This window comes from Prionailurus viverrinus, chromosome E2 (assembly GCF_022837055.1).
Source record: "Prionailurus viverrinus isolate Anna chromosome E2, UM_Priviv_1.0, whole genome shotgun sequence".
Classification (NCBI taxonomy): Eukaryota; Metazoa; Chordata; class Mammalia; order Carnivora; family Felidae; genus Prionailurus; species Prionailurus viverrinus.
In genome coordinates, this window is record NC_062575.1 from 56,353,984 (window position 1) to 56,374,865 (window position 20,882).

General features: G+C 50.6%; 1 protein-coding gene across 1 annotated transcript in view; it reads left to right on the plus strand.

Moving 5' to 3' along the window:
* Positions 1 to 31: 31 nt before the first annotated feature.
* Positions 32 to 20,882, plus strand: part of PPP2R1A (protein phosphatase 2 scaffold subunit Aalpha) — a 36,872-nt gene continuing 16,021 nt past the window's right edge. Inside the window, exons 1-3 of the mRNA XM_047837281.1 lie at positions 32 to 204; positions 14,151 to 14,241; positions 17,074 to 17,174. Coding sequence (XP_047693237.1) covers positions 127 to 204; positions 14,151 to 14,241; positions 17,074 to 17,174 — 270 coding nt within the window. The 5' untranslated portion in view covers positions 32 to 126. The remainder of the gene's footprint in view (positions 205 to 14,150; positions 14,242 to 17,073; positions 17,175 to 20,882) is intronic.

Sequence of the window (20,882 nt, forward strand, 5' to 3'; positions counted from 1 at the left end):
CAGCCCCTGTAAAGTGGCTCGGGCGCCCCCACGCTCGTCTTTCGTCCTCTTTCCATCCCTGCCCCTCCCTGCACCGGGTTCAGCACGGCGCTGGCCGCGGTCTGACAGGAACGGGACGGAGCCAAGATGGCGGCGGCGGACGGCGACGACTCGCTTTACCCCATCGCGGTGCTGATAGACGAGCTCCGCAACGAGGATGTTCAGGTCCGGAGGCCATGGGGAACTTGGGGAAGCCGGGAAGGGGAAATGGGGGCACGGACGGCCCTCGCGGAGAAAGCTCAGTGTTCGCCGGGAGCGGCGGAAGGGGGCCGCGGCCAATCAGCGTCCAGCTCTCACGTCTTCGGGTGCCAGGACTGGATGAGACGGCGCCGGGGATTGGGTGTCGGCCCACCGGAGGGCGGGAGGCAGGCCACCCTGGAGGGTCCCAGGCCAGCCCTGTCGAGTGCATGCGGCTGCCGGGGTCCTGGGAAGCTTTGGCCCGGGAGGGGGTCTGGCCACTGGGTGGGGCGGAGGGAAAGCCTCGGTGATTGGCCGCAGCCCCTGAGTGGCCCTTTGGGATGGGGAGGGTGTGCGACTTGCTCCGAGTGGGGGAGGGGCGCCTGGTGGGTCGGGACCCGGGTAGGTTTTCCCCTTCCTGTGAGATCCGTCGGCTAGGCCTTAGCGCTGTGGGGTAAACTAAATGGGGACTGAGAGATGACGGCTGTCTTTCCAGTTCCTGCTCTCCCTCCCTCTTCAGTTTTGGTGTAGATTCCCGGAGGGGAGGGGCGGCGAAAACCCCACTCCCAAGGGGGCAACTAGCTAAATTTAAGAGCGGATTTCGAGGTAGAAATTCCCCCGCTTTTGGGATCCTGCCGAACTGCGGGTGGGCAGTTTACTAAACAGGCTAATACATTTCTGGTGAGTGGGATGGCAGCCTGGCTGAGCCGGGCTGGCCGAGGGTTGAGAAGACTAAGGACTCCACGGTTTGCTCATCCCAGCTCCACCTCCCACCCGTCGTGTGACCTTGTGCACATTACTTCACGGCTCTGGGCCCGCTTTCCCCGACACGTGGGCTAATGATAGTTCAGGCCTCACTGAGTGCTTGTGATGGACTGAAGGAGTTAATACCGCAAGTAAAATAGAACGGTGCTTAGTTGTTATGAGGGCCTAATAAACGTTGGCTACAATTATTGGAGTGAGAAGTAATTGAAGAGGTCCCGTCCTCCCTTTATAGGGGCCAGAATTTGTCTGTTTATAAAATTGAGCGGATTGCGCTGGGCCCAGCCTCTGAGTGATCTCGAGGTAGAGCTTTCTGGCTCTGGAGTCAGACCGGTTGCTGTTGTACTCCTGGCTCTTCCACTTCTTGCTAATAGACTTGGGCAAGTTGGTTAATCTCCTTAAGCCTTGATTTCCTCTTCTCTCAAATGGAGGTCATTATCTGGTTCATGGGGCTGTTGTGTTGTTCAGTAAACACCTGCCACGTATCACTTATGGTGCTGAGGATGTAATGGTGACACCATTTGTTATACAAGAGGCAGATGTGAAACAGCTGAATACATTATTAACACGTGTGTCATGTGGGGAGGAAACAATAGCGTATTGTGATAGTGAATCGGTTAGTATTTATTGGGCCTCTCCTCTGGGTAGGGCATTGTTCTAGGCACAGGTACACAGCAGGGAACAAGATGAACAAAAACTACCCGCCTCCTGGAGCTTTATGTTGCTATGTGGGGAAGCAGATAATAAGACAGTTAAGTAAATGTATGCTGTCAGGATGGTAAAAGTGCTTTGGTCAAAAATGAAGCAGGGATGGGGAGGACAGGAGAGTGTTACAGGTTCAGATAGAATGGCTAGGGAAGGGGGCGCCTGGGTGGCGCAGTCGGTTAAGCGTCCGACTTCAGCCAGGTCACGATCTCGCGGTCCGTGAGTTCGAGCCCCGCATCGGGCTCTGGGCCGATGGCTCAGAACCTGGAGCCTGTTTCCGATTCTGTGTCTCCCTCTCTCTCTGCCCCTCCCCCGTTCATGCTCTGTCTCTCTCTGTCCCAAAAATAAATAAACGTTGAAAAAAAAATTAAAAAAAAAAAAAAAAAAAAAAGAATGGCTAGGGAAGGCCTTATTGAGAAGGGGACATTTGAACAGAGATGTGAAGTGAGGAGCAGGCCCCATGGATGTCTGGGGAATAGCATTCAGCTAAAAGAAGCAAGTGCAAAGGTCCTGAGGCAGGAATGGTGCAGCACGTGTTCTGGGAACTGCAGGAATGCCAGTGTAGCTGGAGCCAAGAGAATCAGCTGTTGGTGTTGGGAGATGAAGGTGAAAGGGGTCATGACTCACAAGGCTGTCCTGAGCAATCACTTAAACCAGGTGTTCCTGGATCGACGGTCAGAAAAGAATTCTTGAGATATTTTATGGTGCAGCTTAGTAAATTTATTTAAGTAGCACAGGGACAGGACCTGTGGGCAGAAAGAGCTGCACTTTGGCTGTATGTAGCCAGTGGTTATTATATGCTTAGTGCTCAAGGGTGAGGGATTTTGCAGGGAGTATTAGATCATAAATGTTTTCTTAGAATTTCTACTCATAAAACTACTTTCAGAAGGTTTTTCTAGTGATTATCATTTAGCTTGATATTAACTATGGGTGAGATGTACAGGCAGTCATGAGCCTCTTTAAGAATGTAGTAACCAGTACATATTTGGTCCTTATTGAAAGTAGGCAAGCTATAGGTCAGCCTTCTGGGCTAAAGGTGGACGTTTTCTGCTTCTTTCATCATCACAGGGGTTGGCAAATGGCCACGGGTGGCCCTTTGCCTATTTATTTTTAATAAAGTTTTATTGAAAACACAGACCCATTCGTTTACATACTGTCCATGGCTGCTTTTGTGACACAACAGTGGGGTAGAATTGAGAACAGAGACAGTCTGGCCCCTTTACGCCTAAAGTATGTACTGCCTAGTTCTTTACAGAAAAGAGAGTGCCAACCTTTGACTTAAACCATCTCTGTATCAAATCCCATCCTCTCCTCCCCGCCCCCAGAGTAACCCATGTTGTCAGGTCCTTACAAATCTTCATAGGCGTGTGCAGTTCAGTGTGGTAGCCACTCTCCATATATGGCTATTGAACACGTGAAGTATGGCTAGTTTGAGTTGAGATGTACTTGGAAGTTAAATGCATACCAGATTTCAAAGACACACAATGGAGAATGTTAAGCATCTCAGTGAAGCTTTTTATCTTGATTACCTGTTGAAATGATAAAAATTTTGTTATAGCAGGTTGAATAAAATCTCTTAAGATTAATTTTGCATGCTTCTTATTTTTTTAATGTTACCAGAAGATATAAACTTAGATCTATGGCTTGCATTTATTATCTGCATTAGATTTCTTTTGGAGTCTGCAGTGTATCTGAGTGTGCTCCAGTCAAATATAGAAAAAGAAAGCAAGTGGCTTTTTATTTTTTTAAACATTAAATATTTTTTTCTGTAACTTGCACTTTTCGCTTGTGTTTTTCCCAAATCTTTTCACACAGATACATACAGATCTGGGTGTGAAAGGAATTTGAACATTTTCCTAAGAATCAGAGACAATCTCAGAGATTGCATCTGTGTCCATGTGTATGGGCTTTCTGAGGACGGGGCTTGGCTCTGATTCATCTCTCAGGATTCAGAGGCTCAGTACAGGCCTCAGAACAGAACCCAAAGTCACAGTCATCACCAGGAAGGCCTGTGGTGGTGCCTATGATATCCAGTGATACAGGAGCTCACAAAGGGTTGGATAAATAGTAATGATAGCTGATGTCTGTTGGGTGATCGCTCTAAGCTAACGGCTACAAAAGGCAGTACATTTGTGGGCTTACTGAATTCTCATAGCCATTCTCTGAAGTGGGTCCTGTGTGTACCTATATTTTCCGGATGGGGAAACAAGCACAGCACAGTAAGTAACTTGGCCAGATTTATGCAGCTGAAAAGTGGAGGACCCAGGAAAGGTTCCCAAAGGAAGGGTAAGACCTGAGGAGAGAACAGTATTTGGGGAGGGACAGAAACTTGCTATTTCCATATGCCAGATACTTTAACTGGCCTTTAATGAGACAGCCTAAGATACTAGAAAAAACATGGGATTTGCAATCCTCTAGTCTTGATTCATTTCTCAGCTGATACTTGTTCAGCACCTCCTACGCACCAAACTGTTTTAAATGCTAGGAGAGGGGTGCCTGAGTGGTTCATTCAGTTAAGCATCTGGCTCTTGGTTTTGGCTCAGGTCATGATCTCATAGTTCGTGAGTTGGAGTCCCACATCTGGCTCTGCACTGACGGTGTGGAGCCTGCTTGAGATTCTTTCTCCTCTCTGCCCCTCCCCCACTTGTGTGCGCATGTGCATGCATGCCCATCCTGTCTCTCTAAATAATAAATAAATAAACTTTAAAGGGTAGGATACACTGGGGAGTAAAAGAGCAAAGCTGCTGCCTTTGTGGGACTTACGTTCTAGTAGAGGAGGCAGACGGATCAAGAATGTGATGTCAGTGGCAGTAATTGTTTATTAGAAAAATAAGGCAGGGACCCGGGAATAGAGCAAGCCCCAGGCTGCTTTTTAGACAGGGTGTGTAGGGAAGGTTCTCTGAGGAAGGGATCAGGAGTAAGGACTTGAATGAATTGGGGGCAGGGAGGACTCTCCCAGCTGTTGGTACGTTGGTCCAAAGGCCCTGAGGTGGGAGCGTGCTCCTTGTGTTTAGAGAATGGCCAGCAGGCCGGAGGCGTGGCTAAAGCAGAATGAATGGCAAAGTGGTGAGAGGTGAGGACCAGTCTGAAATGAGATGGAGTGAAGGCCTGTGGACCAGAGCAAAGGCTCTGGTGATGCTGCAAGGCTTTGGCTGGAGGAATGGCATGTTCTGACTTAATTCTAAAGGATCCTTGTGGCTGTTTAGTGGGGGCTGGGCAGGAGCAGATAGACCTGCTGGGGTGCCGTCGCAGAGCACCCAGGACTGGTGTCGGCACGTATGTAGGGAGAAGAATCTAACGTATGTTAGATTCCAGGTCTGTTGAGAGAAGGGCTGTTGGGGTTTGCCAGTGGATAGGATATAATGTGGTGGGTGGTGAAGGGGGAGTCAAGGATGACTGAGCTTTGAATCCCAGCTCCGCCACTTTGCTCCCTGTGTATCCTTGGACCAATTCCTTGTCCTCACTGGGCCCGGATTCCTTGTCCTGAGAGTGGGGATAATGATGAGGAAGCAGCATCTGCCATGGAGGTTGTGAAGATGCGGTAGACCCGACACGTTAAGTGGCTGCTTAGAAGTAGGCATGCGGTAGTGACGACCTCGGTCAGTGGTCGTGGTAGCTCATTGTTTATACTCGGGAAGGTGATGTGCAGAAAGATGGTGTCCCTTAAGTAAGGCCTGCCCAGTCCGTGAGTGGCAGAGGCCAGGTTGCAGTATCCACGGGTGCTTGGGACACAGTGATACTGACAGCATGGTCCCTGGCTGAGAGGGTGGGTCTCTGTTAGGCTCTCTCTCTCAGTCTTCTCATCTATAAAATGGAGTGGTTTTGTCATTTGGGAGTTCATAAGGGTGTTGTGAGGATTCAGTAGTATAGCCTGTGGAAAATGCTTAGAACAGTGCTTGACGAATTCTAAGTGTTCGGTAAGTGTTGGCCGGGAGTAGTCTTAGTGGTGCTGAGATAATGGGGGCTTTGTCTGTCAAGGTGAGGTGCTTTGGGCATTTTTAAAAACTATTCGTGATCACTCTAGAGCAGTGGTTCTTGACTTGGGGTGACTTCGTTTCCCCAGGAGACAAATGTGGAGATATTTTGGGCTGTCGCGACTGGTGGGAGAGTGCGTCTGGCATCCGGTGCGGGGATGCTGCTCAGCGTCCTATGCAGCACAGGACGACCCCCACCGCGCAGACGGTCCAGTAGTGCTGAGGTCTAGAACTCCTGCATGTGCCCGGCGGCATGCTGCTGAGTACTCAGTGTGTGTTACTTGAATCTTCACAAAAACATCTTACCTACTTTCCTTTAAAAGTTTTTTTCAGAAGGGGTGCCCTGGTGACCCAGTCGGTTGAGTGTCCGACTTTGGCGCAGGTCATGATCTCCCAATTTGTGGGTTCGAGCCGTGCATCGGGCTCTGTGCTGGCAGCTCGGAGCTTGGAGCCTGCTTGGATTTCTGTGTTTCCCTCTCTCTCTCTGCCTCTCCCTCACTCCCGCTCTGTCTACCCTTTCTCTCAAAAATAAATAAACATGAAAAAAAATTAAAAGTTTTTTCAATGGTTAAATATCAAATATCAACTTTTTTTCCTGTGTTCCTTTCCCTCCCTCAGGTTTTGGCAGGGGTGGGGGGTCGTTTGTTTGTTTTAAGTATTTTAAACATTTTTTATTAATGTTTATTTTTGAGAGACAGAGTGCAAGTGGGGAAGGGGCAGAGAGAGAGGGAGACACAGAATCTGAAGCAGGCTCCAGGCTCTGAGCTGTCAGCACAGACCCCGATGCGGGTCTCGGACCCATGAACTTTGAGATCATGACCTGAGCCAAAATCGGACGCTTAACTGACTGAGCCACCCAGGAACCCCCGTTTATAAGTATTTTAAAATCAGTCCCAGGCTTTAGACATTTTCTCCCACATACTTTCTCCCACATGGCACCTCTAAAACAGTGGATATTTTAATAATCACAGTGCCATCATCTGCGTCAGTGATTGTTCAGTATCCCCTAAACCTCAGTGCATAATCAGATCTCCTCAATTGCTTCAGAAGTGTCTTTTACAATCGCCTTGTTTAAATCAGTTTGCAAATTTGGCTGTGAATCTTCACATTTAATAAATAAGGATACTCAGTTGGTGTCCCGCAACCTGGTAAGTAGTGACACTAGCAGTTAGCCAGGGACACTGGGTTTCAGGGCAGCACTCCTCACCACTCAGCTGAGCCCCCTGTGGACACAAAGCCTACGCCTGGAAGTGACACAGGGAGACCATGTCATGGGTGGAAGAGACCAGGATTCGAAATCCTGGATTCGAAATTTATGAGTTACTACTCAGCGCTTCTGGCCTTGATTGTTTAAAAGAAAAGAGGATGGAAGACAAACAGGCTGGGTTAGCGAGCTGTACCGTGTAGACAGGGCAGTCACTAGCCACTGTCTGAGACCTTGCAGCAGCACGCCCCATGGCCATGTCTTAGGAACGTGGCGTTACAAGCTTTGACTTCTTTTTGTGGAATGCGTGGGGGATTGGTGAAGCAGAACTTAGAAATGAGGTTGCTGTCTGAGAGTTTAAACTAGAGAAAGAGAAGTTGTGTAGGATGGTAGTGCGGAACTGGGTGCGAGTTCCAGGTTCTGCCACGGTTCGCGGGGCGGCCTGCGTTCCCCTCTCTGTACCCCACTTGCCCGTCTGTGGAATGAACACAGGGCTGGCGTCTACCTCTTGTGGGGTTACCAGAATAGCAAGAGAGAACATGTGTAGAGTACCTGGCTGTGTGCCTGGCATGTAGTAAGTACTCTGTAAATTAAATCGTTTCTATTTATGCCTTTTAGTGTGCTCAGCCCTGTCAAAGGTTCAGGAATCACCACTGGTAACAGTCCTGACCCTCGTCCCAGAGACCAGTCACTTTCCAAACCAGGGAGACAGGCGCGTCCATAAATAATCATCATGCCAGGCCAGCTGCGGTGGGAGGTACTCACTCTAGTGCTGCAGTTTCTGAGGGGGGTAGAGATTACTGTTGTTCCTCCCCCACCTCCCCCACGAAAAGCCAAATACACAAGAGACATGATAAGAATAACAGTAATACTTACGTGCTTGGTACCTGCCAGGCTCTGTCTCTAGGTTTCCCTCATTAGATCATCCCAGCAATCCTGTGAGTCCATAGGCACTGTTGTGATTCCCACTCTTCTCGTGAGGAAACCAAAGCTCCGAGTGGCCAGACTGGCCTGGGAGCCCTTAGCTAATGGGGAAAGCCAGAGTACACACTCCTTTGTTACTAAAAAAATCACGTGATCTAGAAATAGAGGTTGTGATGCCCATTTCCACTCTTCAGCAGTGCTGAACGATTGCCAGGTGGATGCTTCATTTTTCACACCCACACACATTGTGTTCATTTAGAAACATGATCCTTTGTGGAATAAGGAGGCAAGATATATAGGGTGATAGAGGAGGTGGAGAGACTACTGTCACTCACTGGGCACTTCCCCAGGCCGCAGCTCCTTGGTAAAGCACACACATTACGTCACAGACCCCACCGCCCCATTGCCAGCCACCAGCTGCTGCAAACAGTTCCGGTTTGGAGCGCATTCCTCTAAGAAACTTGTTATTGCTGCTTGCACTAACATCTGTGTTTCCTTTATTAAAAAAAAGAGAGAAAACATTAATCCGGCAAATATTTCTTGTTCTAGCTCCATGCCAAGTGTTGTCCTAGGTGCTTGGCACACAGGGTGGAGAAGGACAAACTGAACAGAGAAGAGCGATGAGAGTTCATGCATGTGGAGAGCGATGGCCTGCTGTTTTCCCTGGGCGGGTCATGTGTGAGGATCCAGCAGAGACCGGGGGTGTCTGGAGGGACAGTGTCTCTGGCTGAGGAAACAGCACATCAACAAGTGCAAAGAGCTGGGGGAGAGTTGGGGTGGCGTTGGTTTGTTGGTTATTGTCAAGGAAACCGTTGTGACAGGATTTCTGGGGGCAAGGGGGTGGTGGGCGGTGAGAGTGGGTGGGGAGACGGGGGCGAGATTGTGTTTGGGCCTCGGAGGCCACAGTAAGGCCTTTGGGTTTCACTCTTGATTGTGAAGGGAAGATGGACTGCATGTGGTTCACCCCATACACATTTGGGTCAGGAAAGCTCCCTGGGGTCACACCGTGCATGTTCACGTCAGGGAGGCTTTGTGGATCGAATGGGAACATGGGCCTTAAAAAGCCAAGTAGTGCTTTTTATAGGTGGATGTGGTGGCAGGACGGGAGATTTTATCCATCATGTCGTTGGATACTGGGCTGTGTGCTGAAGACTGCTGGGGATACAGGCAGACCCAGCCCAGGGACCAGTTTGGGGGACAGTGCACAGGGTACTCTTCCAGCACTGTGACATGATCAAGGAACAGGAAGGATTCCTTTTCTTCTTCTTCTTCTTCTTCTTTTCTTATTTCTCATTGATGTCAGTAGCTACTCCATCAGGAATGTCACAGAGAGCCCAACAGTTGTCCCTACAAGTAAGGGTTCGTTTTTTCCTTCTGTAATGAGTTCAGCAGCTCAAGGATATCACAGAATTGGGTCAGAGTATGCTGGTTTTTTGACCTGCCTAGTGTGGTCACAAGATTGCTGCAGTGTCTGCTGTCATTAAGTCCTCCCAGGACCACACTGAAAGCAGGGGCGGACCCAGGACAGAGAGGATTGTTTGTTTTTGTTTTGTTTTGTTTTGTTTTGTTTTGTTTTGTTTTGTTCTGTCCTCCCTTATTTCCCAAGGAAGAAAATCTTTTTTGGAAGCTCCTTGGCCGACTTGCTCCTTGTCCAGAACTAGGTCATGTGCTGAGTTCATTGGGATTCAGTTTGGCTGTAAATCATAGGAAAATTCAAAAGGAAGTTTAAATGAGCTTGAAGTTTATTTCTGACTCCTGTCTGATGGCAGTTCAAGCTGGTGTGGCACTCCGTGGTGTCAGGGTCTCAGGCTCTTACACATTGTTTGGAAGAAGAGTGTGACCCCAGATCCTCCCAAAGACATTTCTAGAAGTTGCACACACCATTCCCGCTTGGATTTCACTGGCTGGGCGTTAATTTCCTAGTCATGTTGGATGCAGGCACGGTTCAGAAATGTCTTGAGGGGATCGTGTGCACAGCTGCAACCCAGGGGTTACGAGAGGCAATGTAGCCCATTGCAGGAGCTCTTAACCCAGGGCCTGTCTAGAATTCCAGCAGAGAATTCCCATTTGAATTCAGATGGGAAAAGTGATGCCTTTTTTGTCACTACCCTAGAACTCCGGTTTACCTTTCCTTCTATTACAAACTGTAGCGTTATGATAGCAGAGCGCAAATAGCGTCAGCAAAGCCTGTGGAAGTCATGACTGTTCATATCTCATTTCAGCTGTTGCAGATATTTCTAGGGTCGTCTATGCTCTCCTCTCTTTTGGAATTGTGGTTGTTATTAGACCTGCTCAGGGTACCCCCACCCCCAAAGGAAAAACACAGAAATACAGATTGATGGTTCTGGTGAAGAGCCAGGTGGCTGGGTTCCCATCCTGGCTCTGCCACCTTTGAGCTGCGTGAGGTTACTGAACCTCCCTGTGCCTTTGTTTTCTCTGTCATGTGGTGGGTGATCCTGTGTTTACCTCCTGGGGTGGTTGTGAGGATCTAGTGAGTTAAGACATGAAAGCACCTAGAACGGTGCCTGGCACACAGTATGTACCACGGAAATATCTCCCTCGAAGAGAAGGGAAGAGAGACGTCAGTGGATACCTACCCAGCTGCCACATAGCCCTTCTTGATACCTGAACAAAATCAGGTGCTACAGCAGGTGAAGTGGACACAGCTGCCATTATTGTCTTAGCTGGTCCTAGGGTGTTCCCAGGATATGTCACTCGGCACTCAAAGTAACCTGAGGATAGGTGATGTTGTAATCCCCAGTTCACAGGTGAGGAAATTGAGGCTCAGAAAGGTGCAGAGTGGCTCAAGATCCCATAGCTAATAACGCAAAGCTGCTTAGCCTTGAACCCAGGCCGTGTGGCTCCAGAGCACCACCCCGTGCTGCCTTTCTTGAGTGTTCACGGTGCTGTCTGTGCTGAAGAAAGTAATCTGACGTTCTTAACGACCCCAAAACCAGAATCTCCAGGGACAGCAGGAGGGAAGGGGGCTCTCTCCCATGGCAGAGATGCCCCGGTTCTCATGCGTCCACCCCTTGGGCGCCTTTCCTTTAACTATAGTGATGTTGAGATTAAGAGTCAGGGTTCCTGGCTTCCAGCCTGGGCTCTGCTACTTTCTGGCAAATGACAGCTTCTCTGTGCATCAGCATCCTTACCCTTCAAAGGAGGATTCCAATAACAATACCTGCCTCAGAACCCATTTCTAGGGATCAAATATGGTAATTCTCCACATCAAGCACTTGAAGGCTACCAAGCGCATAGTAAGTGATCAGTAAACATTAGCAGCTGTTGTAGCTGGCATTATGCATATGATCATTCCTTGCCACCATCTCCTTGTGCTCAGGACTGCCGTTCACCTGGTGTGGCCCTGGCCCCCCTGTACATTTCCCCATAGCCCAGCCAAGAGAAAAAATCCAGAGATCCAACTTGGAGGCAACAAGGTGGAAAGAAACTGGCAACTGAGTCAGTGCTCCCCCTGATATTTTATTATGGAAGACTTCAAACATACAGAACATTTAAAGGCTAGTACCAGGGCCAGCAGACTACAACTCATGGGCCACATTAAGCCCATGGCCTGCCTTGCAAGTGCAGTTTTATGGGAACACAGCCTGGCCCATTTGTTGGCATATCGTCTGGTTCTGTGACTGCTTTTGTGCCAGTGCACAGGTGAGTAGTTGGGACGGACACTGTGTGGCCCAAAATGCTCAAAATATTCACTTGCCGGCAATTTACAGAAGAGGTTTATATTTACCACCCATGTTCATTAACTGTTAGTGTTCACCATATTTTGCTTTTATGTTTTTATTGGCCTGTCTCTATATGTGTTTTAATTTTTGGCTAAAAATAACACGGAGGCCTCGTGATGCTTAATCTTGAGGTTCATTGCTGCCAGAGAGGTGAGCGTTTGGACCAGATTAAACCCAAAAACCCAGTGACATTGTATGAGAAGTTGTGAGTGCATTTTTCTGAGAGCTGAGGCTGCCATAGCATTTCCTCAGAGTCCCACCAGTGTCTGTAATCTCAGAGAGACTTTTGAACCCCTGGACCGGGGGACCGATGTAGGATCGCAGTCACTGGCAGGCAGACCTCTTTGGGAAAAGAACCCGCCCAGGGAGCCCCGTGCCTTCTTGCTCGGCCTCTCCTTCCAGGAAGAGAATGCCCTCTGGGTGCCCGGCAGTGGCTTACTCATTCACAAGGGTGTTTCCTTCTACTCCCACGCTCGTGACCTCCTTTCATTCTGCCACAGCCCCTGTGGAACTGGAGGACTGAGAGGGCCCGTTCCGGACCTGCGTGCCAGGTCCCTGCTCTCCCAGTGCTCGCGTCTGCATGTGTCCGCCTCTCTGAGCCGGTCTCCGCGGGAGGGAAGGGGGTGTCGGATGCTGACCTCCCTGGGAGGTACTCCGTGTGAGACGGCTCCTGTGTTAGCCAGATGCGTTAGAGTCCTGGGTGCCACAAGTGACCGCTCACTTGGTGGCTTAATGCATCAGAAATGATTCTCACCGTTCTGGAGGCCGGAGGTTGAAGTAAGGCCTCAGTGGTGTTGGCTCCTCCCGGAGGCTCTGAAGATTCAGTTCATGCCTCCCTCCTGGCTTTGGGCAGCGGCTGGCAATTCTTGACGCTCCTTAGCTTGTGGACCCATCGCCTCGGTCTCACCCTCCATCTTCACATGTGATCTTCCCCCATGGTGTCTCCTTGTCTCCTTCTCTGTCTCACTGGGACACCGTCATTGGCCGTGTAGAGCAAAGCACTACCACACTCAGCACTTCTGATACCACGTGTGAGGTTTTCCTCACGCCAGGCAGTTCTCTGTGACACCAGCTGGGTGTCCCACAGTGCATTTCAGTTCTGACACTAACTGGAGTCAGCACAGATCCTGCAGGTTAAGGGCGCGGTACCCCGAGACCCCCGACCTCAGATGCCTGTTGCGAGTAATAGGTCCCCACGTCACCCACGGCTTCTGTCAGACTTGGCTACAAATTGGAGGTTCCCACGACCCTGTCCTTGCGTTTGATTATTTGCCAGAACAGCTCACAGAACTCAGGGAAACACTTAGATTTGTCAGCTTATTTAATAAAAGATTTAAAGGATTCAGATGAACAGCCACATGAAGAGCTACCTACGGGGTAAGGTCTGGAAGGGTCCTGAGTACAGGAGCTTCTGTTCCCCTGCATTTGGGATGCACCACCCTCCTGGTACATGGATGTGTTCACTAACCTGGAAGCTCCCCAAACCCTATACTTTGTGGGTTTTTATGGAAGCTTCATCATGCAGGCATGATTGATCATCGGCTCCCATTTCTAGCCCCTTTCCCAGTAATGGGGGGTTCCCGGCTGTGACCGTGGCTTGGTCTTCCTGGTGACCAGCACGCATCCAGGAGCCCACCCAGATTTGCTTCATTAGAACAAAAGACATTCCTGTCACTGAGAAAATTCCAAGGGATTTAGGAGCTCTGTGTCAGGAGTCAGGGTCATAAACCGAATATTAGAATGGAAGATGCTCTTAGTGCTTTTACCACTTAGGAAGTTGAAAGGGTTTTAGGAGCTCTGTGCAGGAACCAGGGGCAGGGACCAGTAAACATATTTTCTGTTTCACAGGGCTCCCCCTTGAATTAGATGATCTCATCTTGAGATGCTGACTTCATTACATCTGCAGAGTCCCTGTTTTCACGTTCATGATTACTGGGGTTAGGACGGGAGCATAGCTTTTGGGGACCACTATTCAACCTGTTACACTAGTGGTATTGTTACAGTTTACTGTAGTTTACAGTTTACTGTTTATGTAGCAGTGTTGTTGTAATATTGTTTGTCCTGTCATCATCACTGCTAGCTGGTGGTCCTGGGTTTCGGTCCCTGCCCCATGCATGTGAGCTGTGTGACCTGTAGAAGGGACTTTTGCTCCCTGAGCCTGTTTCTCCCTATATAGAACGGGGCTTACCACAACTCTGCCCTCAGGGTTGTCGTGTGAGTGCCTGGCCTAGGACCACAGAGTAAACGTGCTGGAACGTGGCCGCCCCTTTTGGAGCCTGTCAGGTGCTGAGTGCAGGAGGGGCAAAAGCAGAGGAGGAGGATCGGGAGTGTGGGGAAGCAGTGAACGGTTTTAGAGCGCGGTCTAAGCGTGGTTTTAGAGTGTGGGAAGCACCACAGAATGAGTGTTGGCTCCGTAAGACTCATTACATGCTTTTTCTGAGGCCGCGGCTACCATTGTAGTTACTGACTCATGCACCTGGTCGGTGTGTGCCAAGTCCCCGTTCCACCTCCTTCCACACATTAGTGAGGCTTCCAGAGGCTGTCTGGATCCAGAGCTGTCCCACACCCCTAAGTTGGGGCTTGCTAAGATTCTCTGACCCTGCTGTTCTTTTCTCTCATTAGCTTCGCCTCAACAGTATCAAGAAACTGTCCACCATCGCCCTGGCCCTTGGGGTGGAAAGGACCCGCAGTGAGCTTTTGCCCTTCCTGACAGGTAAGGAGGTGGGGCCCCGGGGCCCGGGCGGAGTGGGGGCTGCCAGGGGGGGTTCCTGCTAGAGAGGCCTCATTGGGGATTTAACACATTGTTTTATGAGCGTCTGCCCTGTGCCGGGCACTCGTGGGGTGGGGGCTGGATTGGGAAAAGGGGTCTGGAGGCGGATGGAGCCAGGTTGGCACTGCTAACAGTCAGCAGCTGGTGACGTTAGGTGAGTTACTTAACCTAACTGTTCCTTATAGTTTTTCTGTACAGAGCAGGGATGAACGTGTGCGTGCCGTAGCGTTGGCGTGAACGTTAAGTAACAGTAATAATAAATGCTGCCGCTTCCCTGCCTACCACGTGCCTGGCAGTGCTCGTGACCCCCTCTCGGGAAGATTGGGTTAGTTCACGTCCTCAGACTGGGGGCCCATGCTCAGTAAGTGCACGTCCCCATCGTCTCCGAGTTCATCTCACAGCAGCTGTGTAGGTGAGGAAACTGAGGCAGGAAGAGGTGAAGTAATATATTGGCTGGAGATCCTACAGTTAGGAGGTTATTTATCTGATCGTGCTGGATGCAAATCTGGATGCAGTGCCTGAGAGTCCTGACTACCTGGATTCAGACCCAAGCTCTGCCACTTTCTGACTGTGTGACCTTGGGCAAGGTACTTCACGTCTGCCTGCCTCTGATTCTTCATGTGTGAAACGGGCCTGATAGTGTGGCCTGACACAAAGATGAAATAAGAGCCCTTGTAAAGTGCTCATACAGTGCTCAGCGCAGGGTAAGAGCTGCTAAGTGTCAGTGCTCAGACCGCCCCACACACTCCTCTCTGAAAATGTGTGCACAGCACTGAGCACAGTGGCGGATGCAGGCTGAGCCCCCAGTTAATAGTAAGTCCTCTGTTTCCATTGTTCTTATTACTGCTTCATGCTTCCTACTGATGCGTCTGCCTGGGAACGCCACATGAGGATTTAACACGTGATGCTGAGCAGATGAACCGACCCAGGTGGCTTCCATGGGCGAATGGTGGGCGAGACTTGAAAGCTCTTGGACGCTGAGACAGGGCCAGGTTGGGGCATGGGGAGTATGGCATGTGGCACGGCACTGTAATAAAGTGGGTAAAGGAGTTGGCGGGACCTGGGTTTGAATTCAGCTGTGCCGGATATATGATATATGGAGTCTAGATTTTAATTCACGTCTCAGAAACCATTGGAAGATTGAGGCAGGAGAGTGTGGTGATTTGAAGGATCACTCAGGATTCTGGGAGGAGCCTGAGCAGTTTGGGGGCCAGGGCAGGAGCAGAAAAACCAGTTAGGAAGCAGTTGCAGTCATCCAGCAAGGAGGGTGAGGTCAGAGTGACCCTGAGGTGGAGGGTTGGCAGGTCTGTGTCAGGCGGGAGGAGGCGGCCCTATGCCTTTGAGGCCAGGAGAGCAGGGAGGCTGGGAAAGCAGTTCTGTGGAGCTGGGGACGGTGAAAATGTGAGGTGCTGGCAGTTTTGCAGATTTGACTTTCAGGAAGGCGAGGAGTCTGGACTGCAGACTGAGTTGAACATGAGTTAAGGCCGTGGAAATGCACAAGGAGATAGAGGAAATGGGGAGGGTGAGGTTAACTGTGTACAGGTAGGGCTTGGGAAACTGAGGCTGGGAAGGACCCGAGCGCCTGGTGGGCCCGGAGCCACGCTGGCCTGCATTTACGGAAGTCCTGACTCGGGCCAGGCCCTGTGCTGAGCTCCTCGAAGAAAGCGCCTCTTCACTTGGGTCTCACAACAGCTCTGCTGGGGTCTGGGGGTGAGAAGACAGGCTCAGAGGTGAGGTGACTTACCACCACCACCCCCTCGCCCCCCAGCCAGCAGTAGAGCAGAGAACCCAGCACAAGATGAGCATGTGATGACAGAGCGCTGTGAGCAGAGAGGGAGGAGAGGAGGAAGCGACCCGGAGTGGAACTGACCACTCGTCTCACACCCCGTTGGCCCGAGCATGGTCACTTGGCGTGCCAGCTGCGTGGGAACCTCAAGATGTCTGGCTGGGTTGCTGTATGCTTGGCTGAACCTCAGGAAGTCGAAATGCTAGCATAGGTGCCAGGGGTATTAGCTTCTTCTGTCACAGAGGTGAGCAGTTCCTGCCGGAAACATCTTCTGCCACAGAGGTCAGCAGTTGAGGACAAAGGTCTTTGGGTTGAACACAGCAGCTCTGTCTTCACACGGTCATCTGTCCTCTCAGCAAACCTGGGCTGAGCTCCTGCGGTGCTCGTCTCTGGCAGAAACTGGGGTACGGAGAGGAGCCAGTCCTAGACCCTTAACATAAGGATTCTGATCAAGGTGGCTTGAAGTTGGGGGGAGTGTGGAGAAGGGACGTGCCCTGGTCTGGTCAAGAAAGCTTCCAAGAAATAGTAGCTGAACTGAGTCTTGAAGGACAGAGAAGAATTTCTCAGGCTCAAGAGAAAGATGAGCTCTTGGCAGAGAGGGCAGTGCTGAGGGTAGAATCTGGACCGAAGTGAGAAGCCCCCATGTCTTGGGTTCTGCACTCTGGTTGTGTGGTCTTGTTTGCTCCTCATTGACTCGTGGTGAGAGGTGGGCTAGCACTATCTTACAGGGGTAGTAATGGGCTCGCAGAGTGGTCTCACTTCTCCAGGGTCCCTCACCTCGTAAATGACAGAAGCGGGACTTTGGTGCTCTGTCCTCTGACCCAAGCCTGTGCCCCAGTGTCCGCACCAGCCCAGGTGGAAAGTGGGGAAACTGGGTGCTGACGGTTTGAGGATGCAGAACGGAGCCTGTTTGTTCCCAGCTTGGGTCACTGAGGCGCTGGGGTCAGATTTGGGGCGGGACTGTAACGGAGTCTGTCTTGGTTCCACAGACACCATCTACGATGAGGATGAGGTCCTCTTGGCCCTGGCGGAACAGCTGGGCACCTTCACCACTCTGGTGGGAGGCCCCGAGTATGTGCACTGCCTGCTGGTGAGTCTGGGAGGCAGGGTGGTCCCCTTGCCCTCCCCTTGGGATCAGACCCGTGGCCCTGGCAGGAGCAGGGTGGGAAGAATACAGCAGAGGCCGGGGCCCACCTTCTAGGAACAGGAAGGCTTTCGACATTCTCTTTAATGCAGTAAGTCAGTAATGGCATTTAAGTCAGCAGTACCCAAAACGCACTTGTTTGCCTTACTGTTAGCTGGACACTTGCCTGAGCAGTGGCAGGCCCCACCCTTGGAGACAATCTGAGTTCTGCCGCTTATTTGCTGTGTGACTTGTAAGAGTTACTTAACCTCTCTGCATTATACTTTATCTATCAAATGGGAATCCCTAAAACCTGTCTCTATAATTGATTTAAGCCCTTGGCATGTGGTAAGTACTATCAGGTGTTCACTGTCAGTGTCATTATGGTGTCCTGAGGTGATGTCCACCCTTTGGGGTAGGGACAGTTCCCTTTTTGTAGATGAGCCACTGGACACGCCAAGAGGTTGAGCATCTTGGCCAAGGCCTCACGGGTGTTAAGTGGCTGAGCTGGGATTCCAGGAACCTGCGTGAGCACCCCCGTGCTTGGTGGCATCTGGGGACACAGAAGGGGTTTAGATACTAATAGTAACTGCTGTTTGTGAGAAGAGAAGGGAGGACTCTGGTCCTGCGACCCGGGAGGGAGGAGCCTTGGGGGGTTCCCGGTCCTTTGGTTCCCACCACCCCTCAGAGCCCTGGGCCACTGCTGCCCCCACCTCCACCCCACCCCCAGGAATTCTGTCTGTCATGGTTCGTAAAGACACAGTTGTGTACTTGGGCATCTGCCCTTAATGATGTCTTAAATTTTTTATTAGCCTTTCTTCCTTTTAGTAGTGTATGCAATAATGACACTTCTTAAAACTGGGGAGTTTGGGATTTGAGCAGATGCAGTAATTTTTCTTCCAAGGAGAGGTACGTCTGAAGAAATTTGATAATTGTCATTAAATTTTGGTCTGTCAGCTTTCGTCTGTGTGTACATGTATAATTTACGTGTACGTACACACAGAAAATTACATGCAAATGAGGTCGTTTCATACATTTTGCATAGATTAGGGTCGTTTAACAGGAACATGAGGAGGTCTGGGGACCAGCCTAAAAGGAGTCCCTTGAATTCCACGGAACTTTCTGCAACCCCTGGCAGTTTTTCTGAGGAGAGAATGTATAGCTTTCAGCAGCGTCTCTGAGGACTTAGGAGCAGGAAACATGCACCCCATAGCTTCAACAAGGGGCCCAGGGCCCTCATCTGGCGTGGGCCTCCCCACTGGGGAGCAGGGCTGGAACCCTGAGGTTCTTTCCCTGCCATGTCAGGGTCATCCCATACTTCTTCTGGGGGAGAGTCACATGTCCTCTGGGGCTGCTGTTCTGGTGTTCACATGAGCTGGCAGGCACGTCCTCAGGGCCCTGGGCCACGGAGCACTCAGAACCCCCAAGCACCAGCAAAGGCCAGTCAGGTCCAAATGCTGGTGCTCCTTGGTGCCTGCAGGTGCCTTCTGCACAGTCACCTGTCACCTCCCCTAGCGACCCTAGGAGATGCACGCTGGTGCTAGCCCCAGTTCACAGATGAGGAAACTGAGGCTCCAGGTCTGGTTAGGTGGATTGCCTGAGCTGAGAAGAGACAGAGTCAGGATTTGAACCTAGGCCCTTGTCTCTTAACCATTGCCACTCCTCTCTGCTACCCTCCAAGGGCTCTCGGTTGCTCCACAGGCTGATTGGAGCTGCACAAGAGGGAAGCTGGGGGAGCTTAGAGCCCAGAGGAGGCACCTAACCTGTTTCAGATGGGGTGGGGGAGCTGTCCAGGAAGTCCTCCTGGAGGAGGTGGCAGTGAGTCTGGATTTTGACAATTAAAGAGCGATGGAAAATGGCTGTTGTGCAGTTTGTTCATTCCACAAACATGAGTACCAGCTATGGGTCCTGGGAACCCAGAGGTGTGTCCGAGCCCTTGTTCTCTGCAGAGGTGAAATGGAATTAATTTCACAGGGACCCGTGTAGTTATAGCACGAGGATTGATTCTGTGTCATCAACTCTTAACCCTTTTGGATTTATGGGTCCCTTTGAAAATCCGATGAAAACTCTAGACCCTCTCATAAAAGTACAGTGATTTTAGGAGATTCACACCTCTCCCCTCCCCTGCATGTTCTCTGGATTTGAGAGCTCCACCCTCTCTACTTTGTAGAGAGGCCCTGCGGTACAGCTCATCATGGGAAAACATTGTCTGAGTTTCCTAACCACATACCTTCCTGGGCCCCAGGATATTCTTATGGTCTGATATTCTTACGGCCTGTGCTGGGCTAGGCCTCCTGAGTGATCCTGTTGTGGGTGGTCCAGACCTCGCTATGACAACCACTGCCTTCGGCAACCCACTGGGCAGAGACCCTTGCATGACATACGAGCCGCCTGGCCTTGGTCCCCAGGCCTCTGTTCTAGTGATAGGTTTTTCTCTGAGTGGAACAGGTAAATACTGATTGAGGTAAATACTGAACCTGGCAAATACTGATTGAGGACCTCCCATGTGCCAGCCGGGGGGGAGCAAGAAAACCAGGATAAGAGGAACCCAGCCCCTGCAGCAGCCCAGTGATACCACCTTCAGCCACGCTCTGAGCTGGTCCAGAACCAGAAACCCTGCGATAGCCTGGCTTTATGACAGAGGCCACATACTGGTGCCCCCCAGGCTGGAACAGCATTACATTTTCCTTTTGAATCATTGCCAGTCTTCGTAAATGAGATTTTTAAATTTTTGTTTTTATTGTGGTAGAATATATGTGAAATTTACAAATTTAGCCGTTTTTAACTGTACAGTTTTGTGGCATGGAATATATTCACATTGTGGTGCAGCCATCACCACCATCTGTCCTCTTCCAAAACCGAAATTGTCCCCATTAACCAGCATCTCCCCATGTCCCCTCTTCCCCTGCCCCTGGGACCCTCCTTTGTACTTTTTGTCTCTATGAATCTGGTGACTCTAGGGTCTGCATATAAAGGAATCCTACAACACATGGCCTTTTCTGACTGCCCTGTTTTGCTAGGCAGAGGTCTTCAAGATTCATCCGTGGGGTACCATGTGTTGAATGAGATGTTTGACGTATAAACACCTGGCCCTTTCGGCTGCTTTTGGAGAACAATAGATATGCTTTTACCAGCTGTGTTTTCCTGCCAAGCTAGTTGATGAAGCCGCCCTCCCCAGCTCTGCCGCTTTCCCTCCTCCTGCCCATCATCTTTGCTCCTTATTTCATTCTGTTGCCTTCCTGGGCCCTGGAGGCATTTCCGTTTATGATGTCTTCCTGAATTTGACATGTGTCCAAGTACACTGGACTTTAAACTGCAGGCCTCCACACCTTTATCTGCACAGACTAGAGTCACTTAAGTCTCCCTTCATCTGGTCAGTAATTGCCAAGTTCCCACCCTATCCGAGGAGCTCTGCTGGGCTCTGGGGACATAGGGATGAGCCAGTCAGACATCCCTAAAGGAGCTTGCCCCCTCCAGGCTTTACGGTCCCCGGGCCCAGGTTCCCCAGTGATGTGAGCTGCTGGGGGCAGTCGTCTAACAGAAACCACAGCCGTGCTTTCTACTTTCTGTCTGTGTAAGCTCAGGAGCCTGGTGGCCCGGTTTGGGTCCTGGCTTGTAGCTAGCACTAGCATGGGTCAGTGATTTAGCTTGTCGGTGCCTCAGTTTCCTCTTCTG